Source organism: Calliopsis andreniformis, chromosome 8 (genome assembly GCF_051401765.1).
Source record: "Calliopsis andreniformis isolate RMS-2024a chromosome 8, iyCalAndr_principal, whole genome shotgun sequence".
Taxonomy (NCBI): Eukaryota; Metazoa; Arthropoda; class Insecta; order Hymenoptera; family Andrenidae; genus Calliopsis; species Calliopsis andreniformis.
The window spans coordinates 1556946-1579850 of NC_135069.1; the positions used below are offsets into that span (position 1 = coordinate 1556946).

At 37.5% G+C, this 22905-nt stretch overlaps 7 protein-coding genes across 11 annotated transcripts in view; 3 read left to right on the forward strand and 4 right to left on the reverse strand.

Annotated features, from left to right (window-relative positions):
- The window catches only part of Dora (zinc finger SWIM domain-containing dorado), a 53550-nt gene extending 46760 nt beyond the window's left edge, over positions 1–6790 (reverse strand). For all 3 annotated transcript variants that reach the window (XM_076383899.1, XM_076383898.1, XM_076383897.1), the window contains exon 1: positions 6536–6790. In XM_076383899.1, coding sequence (XP_076240014.1) covers positions 6536–6548 — 13 coding nt within the window. In that variant the 5' untranslated portion in view covers positions 6549–6790. The remainder of the gene's footprint in view (positions 1–6535) is intronic.
- Positions 6791–6869: 79 nt separating this feature from the next.
- On the reverse strand, positions 6870–10268 carry LOC143182042 (uncharacterized). The gene is made up of 4 exons (XM_076382784.1): positions 10234–10268; positions 10069–10141; positions 9717–9937; positions 6870–7109 (listed from the first exon to the last, which is right to left on the reverse strand). Exons 1-4 carry the CDS (start codon positions 10266–10268, stop codon positions 6914–6916), a joined length of 525 nt encoding a protein of 174 aa, XP_076238899.1. The 3' UTR covers positions 6870–6913.
- Positions 10269–10934: 666 nt separating this feature from the next.
- Positions 10935–13788, forward strand: Mre11 (double strand break repair nuclease mre11). Its single transcript, XM_076383294.1, has 11 exons — positions 10935–11094; positions 11176–11347; positions 11429–11565; positions 11643–11833; positions 11906–12110; positions 12195–12537; positions 12604–12754; positions 12826–12989; positions 13057–13186; positions 13266–13526; positions 13628–13788. The coding sequence occupies exons 1-11, from the start codon at positions 11001–11003 to the stop codon at positions 13709–13711; spliced, it is 1932 nt and encodes a 643-aa protein (XP_076239409.1). The 5' UTR covers positions 10935–11000; the 3' UTR covers positions 13712–13788.
- A 125-nt stretch (positions 13789–13913) lies between these two features.
- Positions 13914–15196, forward strand: Rps14 (ribosomal protein S14). 2 transcript variants are annotated; one of them, XM_076383632.1, is made up of 4 exons: positions 13914–13973; positions 14280–14430; positions 14499–14586; positions 14851–15196. In XM_076383632.1, the coding sequence occupies exons 2-4, from the start codon at positions 14282–14284 to the stop codon at positions 15067–15069; spliced, it is 456 nt and encodes a 151-aa protein (XP_076239747.1). In that variant the 5' UTR covers positions 13914–13973; positions 14280–14281; the 3' UTR covers positions 15070–15196. The 2 variants fall into 2 exon arrangements, with proteins under 2 accessions (XP_076239747.1, XP_076239748.1); XM_076383633.1 differs by having other exon boundaries at positions 13921–13956.
- Positions 15197–15236: 40 nt separating this feature from the next.
- On the reverse strand, positions 15237–17832 carry Dctn4-p62 (dynactin subunit 4). The gene is made up of 9 exons (XM_076383626.1): positions 17561–17832; positions 17424–17494; positions 17084–17280; positions 16855–17003; positions 16610–16775; positions 16360–16543; positions 16090–16282; positions 15827–16017; positions 15237–15748 (listed from the first exon to the last, which is right to left on the reverse strand). Exons 1-9 carry the CDS (start codon positions 17687–17689, stop codon positions 15529–15531), a joined length of 1500 nt encoding a protein of 499 aa, XP_076239741.1. The 5' UTR covers positions 17690–17832; the 3' UTR covers positions 15237–15528.
- Positions 17833–17994: 162 nt separating this feature from the next.
- Positions 17995–20173, forward strand: LOC143182569 (complex I assembly factor ACAD9, mitochondrial). The gene has a single exon (XM_076383625.1). The coding sequence runs from the start codon at positions 18094–18096 to the stop codon at positions 19963–19965; it is 1872 nt and encodes a 623-aa protein (XP_076239740.1). The 5' UTR covers positions 17995–18093; the 3' UTR covers positions 19966–20173.
- Trus (programmed cell death 2 like trus) lies at positions 20095–22598 on the reverse strand. Of its 2 annotated transcripts, none has more exons than XM_076383627.1 (5): positions 22177–22598; positions 21853–22083; positions 21232–21662; positions 20706–21161; positions 20095–20628 (listed from the first exon to the last, which is right to left on the reverse strand). In XM_076383627.1, the coding sequence occupies exons 2-5, from the start codon at positions 21961–21963 to the stop codon at positions 20364–20366; spliced, it is 1263 nt and encodes a 420-aa protein (XP_076239742.1). In that variant the 5' UTR covers positions 21964–22083; positions 22177–22598; the 3' UTR covers positions 20095–20363. The 2 variants fall into 2 exon arrangements, with proteins under 2 accessions (XP_076239742.1, XP_076239743.1); XM_076383628.1 differs by having other exon boundaries at positions 21853–22096; positions 22177–22191.
- Positions 22599–22905: the final 307 nt, after the last annotated feature.

Sequence of the window (22905 nt, forward strand, 5' to 3'; positions counted from 1 at the left end):
AACTAAATTCCAGATAACTCAGCAAACGTGCTGACTAAGCTACGATCTTTACCCTTCGAATTTCCAGGCTGCTTCAAAACTTACTCGAGACACGGCCATACTGCACACTCTGTTCCAAAGCTCGTGCGGTTCCAGCACGACTGCTCGAGTCATCGAATAGTCCTCGTTGTGTCGATATTTTTTCATTGAAAATTCAGTCCAGCAATGTCTTCCCTCGAACAAATGAGTCTCTTTAGAATAGTAGGATCGTTAATGCGACCGACTTGCTAATACTTAGCGAACTCGTTTCTCCGTGGAATCTCATTAACCGGGTTGCGCGATGACTCGAAACACGTTAATGTTCGCGCACACGCGCGCGTCCCCGCAGATCCACATCAATCACTGTCGACATGGAACTTCAAACGTTTTACGTTCGCGCACGCGTGATTTATACACACCCACATGAATGCCAGGCCCAAAAAATAGAAAGGAAAACGATTTTCAGTGGCAGCCATAGAGTTTTCGTCGTGAAGTATACAGGGCGTTTCAGAGCCAATTGTGTGAATTAATCATATAAGTTGTTAAGAAATAATAATGGCCATCAGCTGTTGAGCAACGTTAATGTCGATGCATTAGAAGGCATAGAAGAATATTTATGGAAGTATATTACTCAAGTACTGTAGAGCTGCAGAGGTTTTAGATTCATTAACTTATCTTGAGCAAATGTCAGAGGTAGACATGTAGTAACGTCCACATGGCCATTTTTCTAATTTCTATCTCAAAATGCATCGAATATTCTTCCACCCTCTATCGATGATGAATCGTCCGCAGCGTGCAGCAGTTTTTGCAATGAGAAACATGGAAAAACCGCGTGTATTCCGGATATTGTTCGAAAGGGAAAGACTCCCGGTGCGCGTACTCGTTTCGTATGCTGATACGAGCATACGCTCCCATATAAAGCCAAATATAAATGACTGAAACAATTTAATCCTGGGTTAGCGTTCGCCCCGTGATGTGTGCGCGTGGTTTTTGTTGCCTGAGAATATTTCTGTCGGGTCAATTTTGATATATACGCACACACTGTGCGCCATGAAAATGACCACTGAAATTTTCAATTTATTTAACATTCAAATTTTAAAATCTTCAAAAATCAGTAGAAAGTGAAGGTTATACTCAGAAAATTGTTCTTCTAAGTAGCAAGAAAAAGGAAGGCTCAAGGAAGCTTTTAGAGTAACAATTTTGCTTTATTATGGGGAAGTCTAATGGAAATCATGTGTAGTGTATTACTACCAAGTTTTTCTCTTTCTCATTTCCTTGGAACCCAAGGGTCAAGAATCCAATATTTTTCAATCGAAATACGCCCCTTGTCCTTCAACATCGACCAGAAAAACCTGTCTCCCTTCGGACCCTGACTCTTCATCTCCCACAACCATTCTTTGTCACCCCTGAAGCAACGGCCCGTTTCCCTCGCCCACCCCTTCCTCCGCCTCTCTTTTCACGCTATTTCTCTTTCCGTCGTTGCTGTACATATAGCCTCCAACCCTTGTTTCCCTCATTTCTTTTTCTACTCCGAGCAATACATTCTGCAACACCCGTCATTGTTTTCCTTCTTTCTCGACAGTTTGAGAGAGGACGGTGAGTTTTTCGACCTTTCTGCCTCAACCGTTTCTATCTCCTCATAATTACAATGTATAAATGAAACTGACACGATCATCGATGAAAAACTTGCCAATTGGACAAAGCTGAAACGGTGCCAAGTGATTCTGAAGTGTTCACACTTTCAATTATTTAAATTTCCAAATTCTAACAACCTGCATTTCCAAGGATCCAAGGAGCATTTGGACTTTGTAAGCTCCATTGCCTAGAATGAGATCTCTGAAAATATTCCTCTCGCCTAGTATTAGCAAAATAGCGCGAAGAAAGACGCTCGGTGTACTCGATCCCGAGGCTCGCGAGATAACGAGTTCAATAAAGGTCGGAGCCTTCGTCTCGTCCACGTGATTAGCGCGCGTATTGATTTGAGGAAAAAACACGCGGCGGCGTTCCTTAACACGTGGCTGGGCCGAGATCCTCTGCTCTGCGCGGACAACAGAGGCGAGTAGCGAGCACTCGTATATTCCTTTCGCGACGGTGTCGGTGCATTAGTCTAATTGAAATCCGGACGGCGTGGCGCGCGTGACCGTACACTATCTCGCGAGCTGTCACGCTTCCAAATAAGCACAGGCGTGTCATAGGCGTGCATCGGTGTTGCTCACTTGAGTGCATACCGGGTGACGCGACGGCGTCGTTGCGTCGCTTGTCACCAGAGAGTTAATGAAATCGGAACACTGTCTACTCTGCCACGGCGAATTACTCAGCCTAATCCGTGAACAGTGTGTACTGCATGTCTACTACAGAGAATATTCGACGATAAGTAGCAGAGATTTGAAAAAATGATTCTATGTGCGAAAATAGAGGGGGAATCACGAATATTCGAAGTAGCTTATGCTATTAAATTTCTTTCATTTATAACGTAACTTAATTAAATACCTGTTATTCAAATAAAATGAAGAAAAAGCAGTAAGATTCTGTAAAAATCGCAATTTTGAAAAACTTGGACTCAGGTTAATCTGGCTGTCAGGTACAGAATTGTCAAAAGTAGATTTAAAGGGCGCGTGGTCTGTGCCTGACTAGACTCATTCTACTGTGGCCGCGCTAGACAGGCCAGGCGAAACGCCAGTAGAATAAGTCCAGTCACGCACAGACCACCTGTATTTCCAGTCACACAACTCATAAAAATATGTTTTTAAGGAAGGCAAAAAACTAGTTATGAGCTTAGAAGAAAATTATTAAAATTTTAAAGAGTAGTTTTTTCTAACGAAGATCATCTTACTCGAGTAATTCATCTGAGGAGCACTGATGCACTTTACGTGAAACTTTATTAAGGAATAACACGGAAGCTAGGCCTCAAATATTGTTCATGGTTGTAGATAAACGATAACCTTGGAATTCTAGGAAGAATTAATCACTGTGATGCGAGCAAAACCAGCGAGATAGGGTCTGAAACGAGCGTGGACTTTCTAGACGCGCGTGCACGCGGGACAGTGCATGTGTCGAGAAAGTAAAACGGAGGAGATGACTTTCTCTACGTGGCTGCAATACTTATGAGGCTCCCCATTGAATCAGGGAAGGAAACGCCGTGTAATCGGTCCAAGGAAACCGTTTAAAAACGGTTCACAGTTACTATTTGTTCATTGAAAATTAAAGTGTAACGTATGACGTGTGTAATAGTATTTCTTCCACTTTATAAATGGACGAAAGGATCGAAAAACAACTGTGTGCTTTTTCGACACGATTCTGAAATCAATTTACATGTATACTGGTACCTAATTAAGATTGAAATGATTTCAAGGCATCCTGGAGCTAGCAAAGAGTTTACAACTAGAAGATACTGCAGATACTGCGATTTGCAATGATCCTAATCGATTATGTTATACGACGTCATTCGAATAAGATAACTTCATGATTGTTAAAATAAAAAAATTCTAATGGAAAGACTTCATACATTTTAATGAGCGATAGGAGTGTAATGATATTTATGGAGAAATAAATGACCCTGGATATGTTCTCTTAAGTACAATTTTATGGTGCAACGTTGATGGTGCACTCAGCAGAATTCATTTCAACGGGCCTTCATTTGTTTTATTTACATGCATTGACGTAATAAAGTGTTTCGCCCGATAGGATCCTGTTACAGCGGATGTGCTCGAAATCTCGAACGAGACGAGTGTTTACGTGCGCAGAACGAGAGCGAGTACGATTCGGTTTCTTCCTCCCCTGCCCCTAACCCCCATCCAACGCTCTTCGTTTAGTCTTTTTCTCGGCCTTGATCGCCCTGGCTTGGAGCAAGGACCGTGGAGAAAAAGGAAAGGAGTATACGACCGGAGAGAAGAAGCGAGGATCGAGTGAAATCTCTCTTACTTCCCCTGTTCGTAACAGATGCACACAGAGAGACGCACGCTAGACCTTATGCATAGGGTGTGAAAAAGGTACCTGCTAGAAGAAACGAATCAATCATTCCGAAAATTCCTGAATTTCATAATCTGTAGATACAATTAGGTACAATTGTACCTAATTAAGTATAACAGTGGGCAGAGTATTTCCCTCACTTTTCCATATTTTTCCTCATTTTCTAATAACCAGAGATTTTTTGCCCAGAAGTAACTCCACGCCATTTAATTAGCTAGAGCTTTAAGGATCTTTTATGAGATAGGACCTTGATTATCTAACTTTTTACGATTTTAAATAATAGAATTCTACGAGAAAGAATAAAATAAAAATTCTGATATTAAATATCCAGATCTAGATAAATTTTTATGAGAGATTTTGCGAGTTTACTCGTCAAAGCTTTCAGTTCTACTTTTTTTACACCCTGTATATAAGTTTCAGCGTACACGTGCAAGGAAGGTTCGACTTGACTGCACTCGTACCGCTCCGATTGGAAAGTATGTATGTCTCGCTAGAACTTGGAATTGGTCCACACAGAAAAGTTATATATACACCAAGTCATTTTAGAAATTCTGTCTCATTACGCTCCAAAAATACAAACGCTACCTTTGATTCGAGGAGCACAAAAATTGCTTGCTCAAAAATGTCGCCACTGTAAATAATTGCGTAAACAAAGACAAATGGAGTTCCTGACAGCAACCACTCTGCAAATCAGTATCGCGGCGTCACGCATCGATTCCCAAAGTGCAACCATACAGCAAATTATTATCGCAAGGTGTGTAATGAATACTCGCCAGCAACGGTAACAGTGTAATTTGCGTGGCGCGCGATCTCGCGTTGGCCACGTGCCAGCTCAATTACAGTAGCAAAGTAAAAAGAAAGTTAATCCCTGCTTTTAACGCTTCTCCTTCGGTCTACCTTAAGACTCGTCTACAAAGAGCCTTTGAATCGGCAGGGAATTGAATTTCATTACAATCTGAACGGGACTTTGAGAAATATTTCCTTCAAAGCTGACTCCAGTCGAACACGTTTAATGTTGATAGTAAATGCAAACCGTCTGGGGAATACTATTGACAATACTGATAGCAGTTGCAAGCAGGAAGTAACATAACTGTACCTTGCCTCGCTATTATCGACATGAATGCACTTAACAATTCCTTGAAACGGAAGCTTCACGCGAGGAGATAATTTTGCAAATCTTTTCACATGTAAAAATTCATGAAACACTTTACCGTTAACGAACAGATATTAATTTGCGAACTCTTGAACCACCGTATTCAGAAATGAATTTTCTAGGAAATGAATTTTCTAAAAAAAAAAAAAGTTGTTTGACAAGAGACGTCAGAGTCTCTGAAGAGATGAATCTTTTCTCGAAAGTATGAGTAACCAATAGACAAGCATTTAAATGCCGACATCTGTCAGAGGAAACGTGTGTGCAATTAGGTGACGCAAAGTGTTTCGAGGAAGCTAGAAAACCGCCTGGAAGACGCTTATAGACTGGTTCACGGAAGCTCTGAGCTCATCTGCGGCCCAACATGGTCAAGCCAGAAGAATGAAACAACTCCGTGGAACGTGACGATGCATCAGGAAGATGGTAAATCATTAACCTTGCCTGGTCATGGCAACGGGGTACAGTGTTTGTATGCGTCACACGCTATGCGGGTATCTTAAGCGACGTTTAAAGAGACAGGAGAATTACAATGCACTGTTACACGCCCATTCCCGCGGACCCAGTGACAATGGATGCCTCTTGGCTGTCGAAGATAATGGACCCCCTGCGTCAGATCGCTCGTCTCGTCACGGAACCGATGATTAAACCGATGTATCAAAGCGGTTAATGGAAATTGAACGGCCGCGAAGTGGATTTACGCGTTCAAACTAATTCCGCGTCCTGTCACATTGTTTCTCTCTTCCCAAATAAACGCGAAGTCAACTGGAGGGAGTTATGGTTTATGGTAGAGAATATTCGAGGGGCACTGGTGATTTTCATTTCAGTTTCGTTAAAGTCTAAGTTCTTGGAACTTTAGTTTTAGGAGGGACCTCGGATAATTAATATTCACTGTTATTGTTTGAGTTTGACCAATATTATTGAACGTGCGAAACAGTAACGGGGCAATATTGTCATAGATTTAACTGTGCGTGATTGGTAAATTGATATGTAAATTATTAACGACGAGCGAATTGTCATTTCCTAGTTTTATTAGCGGTACAAAATTGACAATAAATATTGATTATCCGGGGATCCTTTAACACAGCCAATTGTTACATTTAACATTGTAGATATTAACCCAGCAATTAATTTGCGATAACGCGTAAATATACAAAATAGATATAATCAATTTACCAAATGAACCTTTACCTAAAAACCCTAAACCGTCAGATCAATCCAATTTATTTAATACCCAGGTTTTCCATACACCTGTAAAAAAATGCATGCATCTGCAGGGGGAGGAAGCCTCCCCTGCTAAAGGCACGTGTCCACCTGAGAGTGTCCTAGAAAACTCGACTTCCCAGGGTACCTCGCTCCACTCTCAGGTGGGCACAAGCCCAAGTCAAGGTGGAAACTCACCTTCGACAGGCATCTTGGTGGGGGTGAATCCAGCGGTGGGTCGTCGCCATCCCCTCCAGTTGTTGCACAACGATTCTGGCTCGCTGCTCCAGCTGCAGAGTGAATCCTCCTCGAAGCGGTCGGAGTCGTCGAAGGAGTAACGATCTGTCTCCTCCCACTCGATTAACTGTGCACCAGGTTGACCGGCGGCGTCCTCCCCGGGCCCGGGGGGCGCAGCAGCCGGCCCTGCGCCTCTAGCCCTGCCACCAGAACCACCACCGCTGCTACCACCCCCGCCCCCACCGCGCCCTCCGCCTCCGCCACCGCCGCCACCGCCTCCGCCACCGCCGCCACTACCACCCACCGTGACGGGAGACCGAGCCAGGTTGCCCGCCAGTTTTAATTGTCGTACGAATCGGCACGCGCGACACTACGGGGCCACTGCGCCCCCGACACACCACCACCGCGCTCCGACGACGGCCCCACCGCGATGATCACGAAGCGACGACACCGCCGCCGTCCCTTACCAGCCGAGCCACCGTTCGACCGCAAGTTAACCCGTCCGCTCAACCTGGTCCCCGCGGATCGCCGCCGCCTGTGGAGCAAACATCATTTTCGAGGGTTAGAATTCGGGGTCTGTACTAGGGATGAATTTCTCCAACCCTCGAAACCCCTTTCAAATTTAAGGAAGAGTAGGGTTTGGAGAATTTCGAATCACGAGAAAAGTACTAAGTTTCAAATTCTGTAAAAGTTGGAGCTCCTTTGGTGTTCGTGGGGTTTCGAGATTTTGAGGAACCCTCCCCTACGTCAAATTTGTTGAGAATCCTGCTTCTAGGGAGAGGATCGTGCGTGCCCTCTTTTCGAGTACTGAGCTCTACTATGGTTTTACTATAATTTGATCGAGGTGATTTGGAGTGGCTATTGTGATTGTGTTTTCCAAGGAAATGAGAAGCTGTAAGCACAGGAAAACCAAAGTGGAGTAGAGGGCCCACTTGTGGATGGTGCTCCACTATAGTCAGCGTGGGAGGTGCTGGTTGACCAAGGTCGCTGAGAAACTACCCTTACTGTCCTAACTCCAACTGTATTTCTTTGAATATCAATAAAAAATGTTGTCTCACATTTTTTGTGTGCTCTTATTATACTCACATATTTGCTCCTAAATTAACTTCACCTGTTCTAGTCAATATATGTAAAAAAATATATTTTACAAAGGGCACACACGATCACATACTGTAAATTATAAACAGAGAGACTACATGCATCAAACATGCAACAAAGTTTTGGAGATTCTAAGGAAATCGGGGTGATTTATTAATTGAACTCTGATGAGTCCACATTCAAGTAATAGAGAAATTTGCTTATGTTCTAACTACTGTTTCTTCACTGACAATACGACACCTGATATTTTTCCCTATTGCACCACTTGTCACCTCCACTTTTAATTGCTATTCTGACACAAACATCATGATATTAACACCCTGACCACAGTCGCAAACCGATCTTTTTTCACATTCTTCTCTTTCAATTCTACATGTATCACTTACTCAAAATTGTAGAATAATAATAAAATAATTATAGTCTGAAATAGATGTTACATTCCCGAATAATCATCATTGTCCCTTGTGCTCGGTTCACGATACTGCAAGGTCACCTTTCACTTTCGAATTCTGTTGTTCGATTTTACTTACATGCTTTCTTACGATAACTCTAAATGAGACTGTTTATGCCAGAGATAATTTAACTCCATATATTGTCAACAGAGATAACGAATATAGATATTTAAATGAAACTGTTTTCATTTTCGAAGTAGATTATTGTTAAAATAATGACCGAAGATTGCACCGTGAAATGTACAGTTTTCCCAGAACTTATCTTCACGCATAAAAGTGAAAGTATAATAACATAAACACAACATAGAACACGATCACTCGAAAGTTGCTTATATGAAAACTTAATTAAGAAAAAATAAAATAAAATAAAAAAAAGAATGCACAATTTACGTAATCCTCCTCATAAAAAGGAGGCTACCCCAATCGCAAAGTAAAACAGAAACAGCTGATTCACGTCCCTTCGATGTTTGAAGAAGCGTATTGATTTTTCTCACTCTCGAATATTTTTCCCATTTTGCCTAATTTTCCGCGAGCCCCGAGAGCTAGAGAGAAGAGAAAAAGAAAGAAAAAAACAGGCGTCGCGACGTTGTCGTACACAGTACAGAGCCAAATGGTCGCGTTGAGATTATGCTAGTCGAACGTCAAACAGGCAAACCGTGATTAGGTTAGAAAGGACTCGGTTAGGTTAGGTTCGAGACACGAGAGGGAAAGGAAAATTGAAAAGAGGGACACGAGCGTATCAGTGACGCGAGACACAGAGGCACAAGGACCTTGGCGGGTCGACAGACCCACGTCAAGAACGTGCGACGACCCCGACCCCGCAAAGGGGAGCTAACCCCTCTCCTTTCTAAAGTCTACCAGCCCAAATGTCTCACTGTTCCACCTTTCACACCTCCTCTACTCTATATATATGCATATGTAAATACACAAACCACCGTGCAGACGTATTTGGACACGTTCAGATTATTGGAAACCCATGAAATACACCTTCTTATTTCTACTAACTGACATCAAATGTTATTCTCATCGGCAGTTGTAAATCTTATGAGATAAGATCTGCAAAGAAAACTGTATCAGAGAATTTTACTCCAAGTGTATTTCATGCATTTCCAATAGCCTGAATGTGTCCAAATGCTTCTGCCCGAATAATACTTCATTCTAACCCTTTTCCTGCTTACCTCACCCTCTCTAACGAGTTTACCCGTTCCGTCACTGGTGCACTTCACACCCCTCCTTCCTTCTTTCCTTCCTTCCCTCCGACTACTACTACTATTACTACTACTACTACTACTACGGGGCTACTAGCACCACCGAACGAACAGTACAGAGCCAGAACAGAATGGGGAGTAGTACACAAACATATACGTATATGTGTATACACACATGCACACACAGAACGGCGCACTCGACAACAGAGTAGGACAGCTGAGCCACCAGTGCCCCACCAGTTTTATGTAAGAGACATCTCGCACTGTGTCCGCGGTACCGTCCGCGAAGGCTTAGCCCGACACGGGCACACGACCAGTTGTGCTACTTTACGTCGGAATAACACACTACCACTGCACCAGCCCGAAAAATTCCAGCTAGCCTACCCCATCGACGACAACAACAAATATGGCGAGCGAACCTCCTCCTGCACCTCGCTGCTACGACTGCCGACTGACCGCCAGGTGGCGATCGGAACGCCGCCCCTGTAATCCCTTCCACTTCGATTCGGCGATCCTCGGGATTCGTCGGGGGATTTCGGTTTCATCGCGAACTCTTTCGCGCCTTCTCTTGAATCGTGGAAATCCTTGACTTTTTGAAGACTTCTCTGTAATGATTTAAGGAGAGTATTGATAGCAGCAATGTGTTGTTAGTAATATTGATAGGATATGTTTTATTTTAACTTAGGATCTTGGTTAAAGTTGACACTGAACAAGTTTAAGGGGACTGTTTAATTACCTTTAGCTTATAACTGCGATTTTTCTTTGATGCTGCAATGTGGGAAATGGGCTCTGCATCGTGCAGTCTTTCTCTGCGAAGTAAATGCTTTTATGTGAACAGTGTTTTAGGATTTTGAAACTGTACGTGGAAGTAATGGAGTGAGAAATGTTCCACTGCGTTTACATGTGCTCACCAGAGGTCGCTACTATACTGAACATGGATTTACGCGGAATGGCGCATGCGAATTTCAAATTATTTTCACTTGAATTTGAGAATTTCTGTACAGAATTTCAGAATTTTTAAGGAGTTTAATTCAGACGATTGTTTCTCTTTCCTATAATCAAATTTATAATCATTCTAAGAATATAAGGCACAAATTCAGTATGCAAATAATAATGAACGATATGTATATTAATAAACAGAATGCTTATTATAAAATACTTAATTGCATATTTCATTAACTTACCATTTTTAGGTAAACTGTAAGCCACGCGTGCAATACTTACAAGAAATTTTAAGTGTAAAATAGATATTGTTCCTACGACCATCACGCTACAGTGTTCAGGAAGCACTAATTGGCACTAACTCAGCATCCAATAGAAACTCCTTCATCTCCTATTTCATTGGTCAAATTCTCAACCAATCACAATCAGTCTTCCGTGAACAATTTGGCGCCTTATTTAACTAGCAGTTTTGAACTAAATCGCCACGTTTGTTATCCACAGTGAATTATTTGTGGATTAATTACAATATTAACGTATTTATTTCTAATTTTAAGTAGGCTATTGTCCTGTTAATGTATAATTATAATTAAAACGTGATATCATGATAGGTTATTAGTTGGACTTCTCATTATTAGTTGGAGTCGGCAACCTAATTTTACGCTCAGGGTTAATGCGTAGAAAACTTGTAATTCTTTAGCAATTTTTAATAAATATTGTGCATGAAAAATGTCTTCCGAACCAAGTAACAGTCCGGATGATACATTTAAAATTTTAGTTGCAACCGATATTCATCTTGGTTTCGATTATAATAAAAAGGCGGGTGGGTCCCTATGTTTATTTGATATAAATATTTCTTCTTCATACAAATGATACACTTTGAAATAATATTAATCGATTTAAGGCCATGTATCAGAGGATAGTTTTACAACTTTCGAAGAGATACTTCAGTATGCTAGAGATTATGAAGTAGATTTTATCCTTCTTGGTGGAGATTTGTTTCACGATACTAAACCCTCACAAATTGCTATATTAAAATGTATGGAATTATTAAGGAAGTACTGCTTAGGTCCCAGGTCAGTGGAATACATTTATATGTTAAATAGTGCAGTCTTTTTTGTGTTATACATATTTGAATTACATGTATCTTTTATTAGAGAAATTAAAGTACAATTTCTGAGTGATCCTGAAGTTGTATTTCGACACTGTACTTATAAAACTGTAAACTATGAAGATCCAAACATAAATGTTAGTATTCCAGTATTTTCTATCCATGGGAATCATGATGATCCAAGTAAGAAATATAAGAACCATGATTGATATCATATTAATGCTATTTGATGCTATTCTCAACTATGAAACAAATTGCAGGTTTTGGTGCTGTTGGATCAATGGACTTGTTATCGGTATCTGGTCTTATAAATTATTTTGGAAAATGGACAGACCTTACTCAAGTATCTATATCTCCTTTGATCCTCAAGAAAGGAGAAACTCATGTTGCCCTTTATGGTTTAAGTTACATAAATGATCAAAGACTCTCTAGATTGCTTAGAGATTTTAAGGTAGAATTATAAACAATATCTTTATTTGTTATATTACATACTTTCTTTCTAAAAAAAACGTATCTTTTTAAGGTGGATATGTTACGTCCAAAAGATATACCAGATTGTTTTAATATATTTGTCTTACATCAAAATCGTGCACAACATGGAGAATATGCATACATTCCACAGAACAAGCTTCCAAATTTTCTTAATCTTATTATATGGGGTCATGAACATGAATGTCGTATCACACCAGAATTTATCACAGATGCTGAGTATTTTATTTCTCAGCCAGGTATATAGTGTTACTTCTATTATTATGATTATTATGATATAAAATTAAAAACTTCATCTACCTACATAAAAACTTTTGTTACAGGAAGTTCAATTGCCACTTCATTATGTGAAGCTGAAGCAAAACCTAAACATGTTGGTCTGTTGAGTGTAAATGGAATGAAATTTAAAATGAAAAAATTGAAGTTAAAAACTGTTAGACCATTTGTCTTTGATAATTTGGTCCTTCAAGAACAAGAAATACCAAAAGATGATTTCAGTGCATCTCCATCTACAGCTGTATATAACTTTGTGGATAAATATATAGAAGATAAACTTATACCTCAAGCTGCTGAACAACTAACAGGTCATCCTAAACAGCCTATTCAGCCTTTACTTCGTCTGAGAATATTTCATACCAAAGAAGAAGAATTATTTGATACTATGAAGTAAGATGCACTTGTATTTCAAATTTGATTTTAACTTAAATGTAACATAAAAATATTGCACGATAGATTGGCACAAAAATATTGCGAGGAAGTCGCTAATCCTATGGAAATGGTGGTATTTCGTAAAGAAAAAAGTCTGTATAGGAAACCAGGCACAACCATATCACGTTTTGATGATGATCTTGAGGAAATGGCACAAGCTCTCCACTATAACGATGTAAAAAAATACTCCACGATCTTTAATCATTTTTTTTCTGAAAATATACATTCTTTAATTTTTTTTATTAGGACGATATAGATTGGAATAGAACTGTACAAGGAGGAATAAAAAAATTCTTCACTTCAGAAGAAAATAAAGATAAACTGACAGTATTGACAGTCAATGGCTTAAATGAAGCTTTAAACCGATTTGTTGATAGAGGAGACAATGAATCGTTCAAAGATATAGTTAGGTAATGTATTTGTAATTTAATGCTTAAGATGAACTTTTAAACATTATTGGTAGTTTTCACTGTTTAGTCATCAAATGAAAAAAACGATTGCTTTCTTGGAGACCTGTGATAATGTTGATAATGATGCGAGTATTATTCAAGAAATTAAGGATTTTCGTGACAGAAGAATTGAAGAAGAACATGAAGAAGAGGTAGAGGTAGTAGACAAATGAAGAAAATAATTGCATACTACTTACGCCTAATGGAAACTTATCCGTAAAAATTATATTTTTCTAGCTACAAGAATTATTCAACAGTACAAGCAGAAGAACTGCCCAAGAAATTGAATCGCTTGCGGATATTGACAATCTCAACGTTAGCGATGAAGATGAACAAAGAAAAACTGTGCAAAAGACTACAAGAGGTAAAGGGACGACAAGTAGAGGGAGAGGTTCTCGAGGTGGTGGTCGTGGTAGAGCTAAAAAAGACAGCGAAAATGATTCTTCCGACATAGCAACTGTATCACGACCTAAGACTGCAAGACAAACGAAGAAGCAGGTATATTACATAGATAAGTTGTATTGAAAAAATCAAAAATTTTAATCGATTGCAACTATGAATGCAACTAATAACTATTTCATTATATTATTTATTCTTAGGTTCAAAGTACACTACAAGACTTAATGGGAACATCATTGAGTCGGAATAAAGATAAAGTGTTTATTATAGACGACTCTGATTAAAATATAAATAATGTGGAAAAATTCTTCGTGTACTTTACTAAGGTTTATACTGAAATAAATAAATATTTTTTACCTGTTCTAAATATTCTAGATTTCTCTTTCTTTCCTCCAGATATTTTTGAGCTACAATTCAGCGTTTGTATTTCGATTTTCGATACTATCGAAATTTAAGTCGACTAGAGCGCGCCGGAAGATATCTTTCTTTAGACTTCCTGCGTTGATCGCGTTACATCGGAGAGTATTCAGTAGGTTCAATTTACAGGTATTCTGTTAAAAATACTTGTTATTACATAAAAAATAATAGGCTGAATATGTAGAAGACATGCAGATACATAAACCTTCAGCACAGTATCATTCGATTATCTCTTTAATAGAAAGATGTAGTCGGATGAATTTCACGACATGCAATTTGTGTGCATTCCAAGCACTGTCAAGACATAACCTCAAAATAAAATCCAATTGTTTATGTTAGCTTATATCGAGTTAATAAATAGTCAAGTTGTGAATAGTGTTAATGGTTGAAAAAATTATATATCTAGAAATAACAGTAAAATAATATTTTGTACAGAAATGCCGCCAAAGAGAGGAAAGGTACAGAAGGAAGAAGTTCAAGTCTCCCTTGGACCACAACTCCGCGAAGGAGAAGTTGTTTTTGGCGTTGCTCACATTTTCGCGAGCTTCAATGATACTTTCGTTCATGTAACCGATCTTTCCGGCAGGTATGTTTGAGAATAATATTGTTTTTTAAAATAGGTGCATCAATTTTACGTACACTCTTATTTTGTAGAGAAACCATTGCCAGAGTTACTGGTGGAATGAAAGTTAAAGCAGATCGTGATGAAGCTTCTCCCTATGCTGCTATGCTTGCTGCTCAGGTCAGTGTTATATACATTATGCACTATAAATTAAATAGAAAGATGCATTTGACTTGTCCACATTCAGGCAGCACATAGACAACAGTTGTCTCCAAGTGCGTTCATGTATGTGGTATATTAAATTTCTTTCTTATTTTGGAAATGTGTTGCATCACTCACATTTCTTTACCTGGGAGAAGACATTTTATATTTATGTGCATGTGTGTATATGCTTATAAAATGTGTTTTAATAGTTTGAGACTAATACTGTTATGTTATTAACAGGATGTAGCAGAAAAATGCAAATCTCTTGGTATCACAGCTCTTCACATTAAATTACGAGCTACAGGAGGAAATAAAACAAAAACACCTGGTCCAGGTGCGCAATCTGCTCTGCGTGCGCTCGCGCGTTCTAGTATGAAAATTGGTCGCATTGAGGATGTTACGCCAATTCCATCTGATTCTACACGTAGAAAGGGTGGTCGTCGTGGACGCAGGCTGTAACTTATCGTTCTGTGCGTGGTTTATTAACTTTCACAAATAAATATTTAAAAAAAATTATGTATTATATTATTACATTCTTTCGATTTGTGAACATCATTAAGTAATACAAAAAAGACACTTGCCTGAATACTTATGTTTAAATATATATACAATTCACCATCTTTTACATATTGCATATAATTTACCAGTATTAAATATTTCTTTCGTGTACTGAACAAATTATGTAATAGATTAGCATCATTTTGCTACAAAATTAATATAAATGCAAATTTTGTTAACGTTTAGAATTTTTTGTTAAGAGATAACAATATATACAAGCTGCATTAAATTATAATATACAAGAGTATTTCTATTAAATATTTAAAAAATTAGTGCGTATGATTACATCGTTTACATGATAAATATTTGCAGTAGCGATTAAATTTGTATAGTACTCATAAATATTATTCGTGGTAAACATTAAGTAGCGCCGACAATATCTCCAACAGTAAGATATAATTTTACTTTGAGATCTAACTTTTTAGGCGCTTTATGATCCAATGTAGTGATCGTGTTCACATATCCATACTGCATCACAAATCCGACTATGACCGATTGGCTTTTATTTTCCTGCACATTTTCGTGCGGCACTACATGTAGTTTTATTACTGCCTTGTTTCCCTTTCGCCACACCACGAGTCTTCAAAGAAAGAATCGAATTTTTCAAGATAACATAAGATTATTGCAACAATAAAGATTGAAGTAATAAAATACATACTTAGGATCATCCTGAAAATTGTGAGTGTCGCTTGTATCGTCGTATTCAGCGGCATCATCTCTAGGTGGAAGAATAAGAGGACTGTGAGGTAGAACTAAATCTGCATTCGCGCTAATTTTTAAAGGTTTAGTTTCTTCGATTACAAGCACTTGTCGTACTATAGAAGGCAACAAATTCGGAGACTCGGACTCCTGTAATTATAATGAATATAAATATTGAATATAATTTCTCTAAACCTCCACTGCGCTTAATGAAATATTTACCGGTTGTACTTCTTGTTTCGCTTCTTCCTTCTCGCTAGAAACATCTATTGGCGTATCCATCGACGTATCCAGCGATAGCAATGTTACTTGAGTTTGATGCTGAGTTGGATTACAAAATTTCAGTAACAACTCGCTCGTTTTCCCTGGACGAAGCGGTTCACAAGTAACAATCCTTACTTCTGGAACATGGTAACTACACCGCGAACATATGAGTGATGAAACAGTATAAGAGAAAATAATTGAAAACTTTTATACGTGTTGTAAACTTACAAAGCAGCAAGTTGAATTTTAAACTTTACTGACAGAGGAGAAATATCTGGTTTACTAATATTATGTTCACAGACTCTACACCGCTGTGATCTCTTAACTAAGAATTGTCTATGTTGAGGACGCAATTCGTTCACATTTTCCGCTTGCATGTCTGGATGTTGTAGTCTTTGTTCCAATGTGGTAACTGTATTTGAAAATAAAGATATTTTTAAACAATACTTGGAGTATTTCATTTGATGTATCTACTTACTTTTAGTTATGTCTACCGGTGCTGTAAAAATTTCTGGCGGCAATTCATCTACGTCTTCGCTAGCAACAGCTGGTGGAGGCTGATCACATTGTAACTGAGTAGGTGGTTCTTTCGGTCGACCGATACGTTTGCGAACCATATCGAACGACATATTCGTATGCAGAACCTGAGGTTAAGGAAAAAATAATTATGTTTCAAAAATAATTTTAAAAAATGTTTGAGAATAAATAAATTTGAAACATTACACTTAGTAATGCTCCATAAAAACGCTTCGGCAGAAGGCTCTTCTTTTCCAATTGGTGTTTCTCTATGTGTGCTAATATTTTATGATTTTCAATTAGAGCATTTATACGACCTGTATGAGGATTCTCCTGTTCAGGCCAACCTCCAGTAGCTAGACAAAATAAATTACAATATCAGCATATTGTTTTTTAAATGATTTTTCTGTCACAGTAATGTGATAAATAAACATACCCACAGATTGATCTGGTATGCCAGCATCTCTAGAAGTCCATCTACATAAGGAACAAAATAAGTAATAAACTTTCTTTGGTGTTGATTTAACATCTTTCCCATCCTCTCCCTCAGAAGGTGCTGGTTTTAAAGGTACATGACCAGCTCTTGTAGATAAAGTATGAAAGCAGCAAGGACATTCAAAGCAGTTGGAGCACCTGTTAATAAATAACTTAAATTAGGATGGAGTTCAATTAAATGAATATTAGTCCTTTGGAGGCATTATCAAACATTTCCAATCAATATTAACAATTTAACTACAAACAAAAACGTCAGATATTTTGTCTTCCAGAAGACTTACTTATTTTTCTTCAAACGAACTTCAGTGGATGGCAAATTTTCCATACAATTAGGGCAATAATGCGAATCAACCTATTAAAAAAATGATAAAATTAAACAGTATTAATTGATATTAAATGATTTTAGTATATTACGTACCTCTTGACAGACACAATATCCGCACCGAATTTTCGAACAGTACCGACAAAAATAAATCTTCGATATTGGTTTTAAAGATCCGCAATTACATACGTAACGTACGTAATCGGGTTGATTCAAATACGACATAATTAAAATCCTAGTTTTGACTCAATTAAAAATAATACAGGCCTGCGAGTGACACCTCACCCGATTCGACTTCCAAACTTTCTTTAGACCATTTTTAGTCATTGGAATAACGTATCAAGTGTAGCAAACTTATCAGAAAAAAAATCAATATAATATTCCCACACTGAGTAATATTTGAAATACTGTTATCTTGTTTAATAGCTCTCTAAATGTTTATATTTAAGTTGGAAATATAATATTTACGGTTTCCCGATATGGAACGGGAGAAAACAATATCTTTAAAGAGTTTATAACGCGTATTAGAAACTGTTTGGTTGCGCATCTTCCTCGCTTCATAGTCCATGATGATTGACCTGTGTTTAATTGTATGAATTTTTCAAAGTATTGTTTGAACACGCTTAACAATGTTTGTACGTCGATCGTCACATATGAAAAAGTTTCTGAACTTAAATTCAAATTATGTGGTCAAAAGGAATTCACAACATGAAGTGAAGTTTAAGACTTTAAATGACCGAGAGACCGTTTTCTCATCTCATCTACCAAAGGAACCACGAAGAAAACCTTTCCTAAAGAGTCTATTATTCTTAGAATTTGATAATAATGTTTTATCGTTCCCAAGGACACAAAGCACAGATAGATTTAAAGAGTTTTTTGACTGGTTGAAGCCAATTGAAGATTATGTTTCCAGTTGTGCTGGATCAACCAACAAAGTGGATAAACAGGAAATACTAGTCAATCTTAGAAATTTGGAGGTATTTAAAGCATATTTTAATGAAGAATATTTTGGTTTGAATTTATCAGAAACAGAATCACTGAGGCTAATAGAAGCATTGAGCAACGTACCTTGGTTGGGTAGTTACATTGTTAAGAATCACATTATACCTGTTCAATTAATTTCTAAATATGGATCAGATAGTCAAAAATTGGAGTATTTTCCTGGAATTGCAAGTGGTGAAGTAATTCCAACAATATGTATCAAAGAAGGTGATAATGGCACAAATATAAATAATATTAAAAGTACAGTTAAAGAATATGAAAAAGATAGTTTGCTCTTGAATGGTAAAAAATCATATGTTGTTAATGGAGTAGACTCTAATCTTTTCTTAGTTTTTGCACATGATGTTTCAACATGTAACAGTGATCAAACAAAGTATTCCTTACTCTTGGTTGAGAAAAATTTCTCAGGTGTAACTGTTACCGAAGCTTATGAAACAGTTGGTCATCATGAAATACCTTTGTGTACAGTTGAATTCAATGATGTAATTTTACCTAAAAGAAATCTACTAGGTGAACCTGGTGGCGCATTTGATATTATGATGGAACTTCTGAAACCTGGTAGACAGAATGTAGCTGCTCAAGCTATTAGTATATTGCGAAATTTTATAAATAATTTAACAAAAGATGTTTTAAACACCAAGCATTTTGATAGAAATTTACATGAATTTGAGTTTGTTAAAAAAGTTCTGGGTGAAATGGTGTATTCTTTGTACACTATGGAAAGTATGACATATCTCACAAGTGGACTAGCAGATCTGTATAAAAATCAAGATGTTGAACTTGAGAGAGTCATTACTGAACATTATTGTGCTACTAAATGTATGACTTGTATCCAGCAAGGATTACAATTACAGGGTACACAAAGTTACATGAAGAATAATTCATATTTACAGGCATTTCATGATGCTTTGGCTTTAACAACAGTAGATACAAACAATATAAACGCAACCGTATACATTGCTTTAACTGCTTTCCAGCATGCAGGAAAGGGCAATCATGGCTATGTATTTAGAAGAAGGAATCCGCACTTATTTCCTTTGTTTGATTTAAAGGAAACCTGTCTTTCAATTTTGGAACCAAAAGTAAAGATACAAGATCATGTTCATCCTTCCTTAAGTATTAGCGCTGAAATTCTTGAGCACTGCGTTTCTAAAATGAAACAATGTATTTTGAAATCATTCCATCGCTATGGAGCGGAAATTGTCGACCGACAGATACACCTCATGAGAATTACAGATCTGCTTACAGAGATATATGGAGTAACAGCTAATTTATCGCGCGTGTCGAGATCGTATTGCATCGGATTACACAATTCAGATCACGAAAGAAATATGATATCAGTTTTAACTTTTGGTACATACAATAAAGTAATGGCAATTTACAATGAAGTTAACGAAGGAGACTTATTTAATGGTGATCATGTATATCAATCTACTGTTAATGCAATGTATGAACAACGTGAATACCCTATAGAACATCCTCTGAGTAGAATTTACTAAATATTTTGTTTGTATAATTTTGCAATTCTTTTATACTTTAACTTCTAGCTATTAATAATATTCTATGTTTGTAAATAATTGAAATACAGATGTGTACATACAATAGTAGAATAATTACACATATTTCCATTGAAATGTCTGTATTTATGTATGAAGAGCAATGTACATTTGTCCTTAGATGAAAGTAAAATAATGATTTTTCTTATAACTGTTCTAGTTTATTTCCGAGAAAGGTACTTGGAATGAATTGTATATCAGGAATTAGAACTTTACATTTTAATGCTAAGAATTCTAATGTATGCGCGAAGAGGTGGACGGTATTGTACTACAGAAGAATATAATTATAATTTCTCTAAAATTGGAAATTTAAAGTCTCATTAATTTTAATCGTACTATCACTATAATTTTTCTGCTTGAACAATAACATGCTCTTCCCTGTACAAATCTGTTGGGGACCAACAACTTCTTACACAAGTATAGACTAAAACAGTTCCAAATTCGATTTGAAAATTTTTTTCAGTTCGGGGTTGCAGTATTAGTTTAGAAATTAATGTAGGTAATATTTGAACTTCAAATATCATTTCACCACCGCAATGTCTACATTTTCCGATACATCCGCTAATCGGATACAGCAATAGTGGAGCAGAATTATCTCGAGAATATCTGAAACGATGAAAAAACAATAATTCTCAAAGTACAATACAAAAAATAAAAATAAAAATCGTTAGAATATTTTTTACCGCAATAGCTGACCAGGATTCTTCTGTATTTGAGAAACAAAATTATGGAACATCTCATCGCCATGCATTGGAACGCTTTTTTCATATTTCTCTGACTCTGTTTCTGCGGTTTTACCCTCATCAGAATCTCCTACAGGTTTTGGTGCTAAATCTGGATTTTTATATTGATATTCAAGGAGTAAATCACGAACATGTTGAGGTACATCTATAGCATAATCTTCTTCTTCGACAGAAAGGAATATTTCAACAAATGAAAAGTTTGTTTCCATATTTGATTCTACTTGAATGGGAAATGGAGTTACTTCACGTAACAAACTGATTAAATCACACTGAGGTTGAATTGGAGCATCAATACAAACAACTTCACTTTCCTCTCCATCAATTTCAGCAGATGCTTGTGGTGAATCCATTCTACCTACAGCTCCTATTCCAACTGGAGATTCTATACTGGGTGGACTAAAACACATCATATTCAAAATATAAACAACTGATATTTCTTTATAACTGATCACTATTCAGTATCTACCTGTTTGCATTAGGATCATCAACATGTAGTACAGAGAATTCTTCTGTTATTTTTTCATCCACATCTCTACTCAAGGAAAAGTTGAATTCTGCAGTATTATTTGGCAAGACATTGTTTCCATTCTGTTCAGAGTTATCATTCAAATTATCACCCCAGTCATTCGCGTCTGACAACCAAGATGTCGTAGATGGCACATGTATGCTATTAGTATCTAAAGTATTGGCTTTACATTCATCTTCTATTGCCTGAACCCTCAAGCAAGTCCAACTTTCATTGTGATTCCAGCAGTTTGGATTTATACATGCAAAAATATATAGTGTTCTATGGAATTTAGAGTTATCTAATGGAACATACAACTGGAGTGCCAAAAGTTGGTATAGTCCACACAATCTACATTGTGGCAATGAAAACGTGTTCTTTTCATAACAGTTCTAGAAACAACAATATTTCATTACACTTAATAATAACTCCAAAATTAATTTAAAAATCAGCTAGTATTCCTTAACTAAAAGATTGAAAAAGCTTTGAAGGAAAATGATTTGAGAGATAAAAGAAAATTTTGGTAATAAATTCAAATTTGCTATTTGCCGTAATACAAATGAGTTTACGTGTAAAACTTACTGGGAATCCACCAATCTTATTTGTCATAAAATTAATGCTTGGCCGGTGTTTATCAGTGACATATTCATCTTCGTATCCCAAGTACACCTTTGTCCGATTATCACAAGCCATTAAGTCTGATCAAATTTATACCTCTTCATTGGAAGACTTCGTAGGATATTAAATTCCCGATACAATGTTGTATTCAGCGGTGGACAGCTGACATGCATCAGTATCGGTTCACGCGTGCGCCTTTAATAGTATCCTGTTCCATTATCGATTTTTGAATGCTTTATGTATAAGTGAATATTACGTAAAAAAAAACTCATATTTAAGCTCAATCACCTGTCTTCTCAACCAACGCGATTTAATTTGTATCCTAAGCTACAACCATATAAAAATGATGTTTAACTTCACTCCCAACGAAACACGTGCATCGAAATTCCTAATTCAATGATTTTAAGTATCTAAGTTTCCTAAACATAGAGAATCCCTAGAAATGCAGCTTCAACCTAAAGTCCCATACGCATTAGAAATTTGACATAACGAAAAATCGAAGAAAACTAAAATATGAAGTTTGTAGTAGCCAGTTAGATATTCTTTCGTAGAACGAAATTGAAGTATACAGTTTGAAATGATTTGTTCGTGTCGTAGAAATTCGTGAGTCAGCAGAGCGATAGATCGCAATGGAAACAGTGTTAAAACCAGCGACATTTCGGGATTGGTCGTGATTCACGGAGTGTCATCGACGAGTCGTGAAAAGGACTAACAGGCACGTTTCCGATCCCTTTCTGCATACTTTCTGTTCCCTTAAACGGTGCCCTTTCCACCTTAATTCCGACTGATTCCGAGCGAAATAAAGAACGACCGTACGAGAGAATTATTGGTCGTTGAGTACGGTTTTAGTTTCGTGACGTCATGCGCGAAACAGTTCATTCCTTATCCCCTCCGTATATCTATCCAGCTGTCCGTGGTTTGGCAGTCCGGTGAACGAATTTCTCAGGGTGATCGTTACGTAGAGGTTTCGCATGCTGCCTGGCCTTTTCCCACGGGCGACAGCGTAAATTCGAGGTG

Bases quoted from the DNA above. Each gene is read 5' to 3' on its own strand.
- LOC143182042 (XM_076382784.1), bottom strand. From the start codon at position 10,268: ATGTTCAGTATAGTAGCGACCTCTGGTGAGCACAT. The intron at 10,142-10,233 runs GTAAACGCAGTG...TTTACTTCGCAG, and splicing joins GCGACCTCTGGTGAGCACAT to AGAAAGACTGCACGATGCAG. The intron at 9,938-10,068 runs GTAATTAAACAG...AAATCATTACAG, and splicing joins ATCGCAGTTATAAGCTAAAG to AGAAGTCTTCAAAAAGTCAA.
- Mre11 (XM_076383294.1), top strand. From the start codon at position 11,001: ATGTCTTCCGAACCAAGTAACAGTCCGGATGATACATTTAAAATTTTA. The intron at 11,348-11,428 runs GTCAGTGGAATA...ATCTTTTATTAG, and splicing joins AAGTACTGCTTAGGTCCCAG to AGAAATTAAAGTACAATTTC. The intron at 12,990-13,056 runs GTAATGTATTTG...TTCACTGTTTAG, and splicing joins TCGTTCAAAGATATAGTTAG to TCATCAAATGAAAAAAACGA.
- Rps14 (XM_076383632.1), top strand. From the start codon at position 14,282: ATGCCGCCAAAGAGAGGAAAGGTACAGAAGGAAGAAGTTCAAGTCTCC. The intron at 14,431-14,498 runs GTATGTTTGAGA...CTTATTTTGTAG, and splicing joins GTAACCGATCTTTCCGGCAG to AGAAACCATTGCCAGAGTTA. The intron at 14,587-14,850 runs GTCAGTGTTATA...TGTTATTAACAG, and splicing joins CTGCTATGCTTGCTGCTCAG to GATGTAGCAGAAAAATGCAA.
- Dctn4-p62 (XM_076383626.1), bottom strand. From the start codon at position 17,689: ATGTCGTATTTGAATCAACCCGATTACGTACGTTACGTATGTAATTGC. The intron at 17,281-17,423 runs GTAAGTCTTCTG...ATTTATTAACAG, and splicing joins GTTCGTTTGAAGAAAAATAA to GTGCTCCAACTGCTTTGAAT. The intron at 17,004-17,083 runs GTATGTTTATTT...TATTTTGTCTAG, and splicing joins CATACCAGATCAATCTGTGG to CTACTGGAGGTTGGCCTGAA.
- LOC143182569 (XM_076383625.1), top strand. From the start codon at position 18,094: ATGTTTGTACGTCGATCGTCACATATGAAAAAGTTTCTGAACTTAAAT.
- Trus (XM_076383627.1), bottom strand. From the start codon at position 21,963: ATGGCTTGTGATAATCGGACAAAGGTGTACTTGGGATACGAAGATGAA. The intron at 21,162-21,231 runs GTAGATACTGAA...GATGTGTTTTAG, and splicing joins GATGATCCTAATGCAAACAG to TCCACCCAGTATAGAATCTC. The intron at 20,629-20,705 runs GTAAAAAATATT...TCATCGTTTCAG, and splicing joins AATCCTGGTCAGCTATTGCG to ATATTCTCGAGATAATTCTG.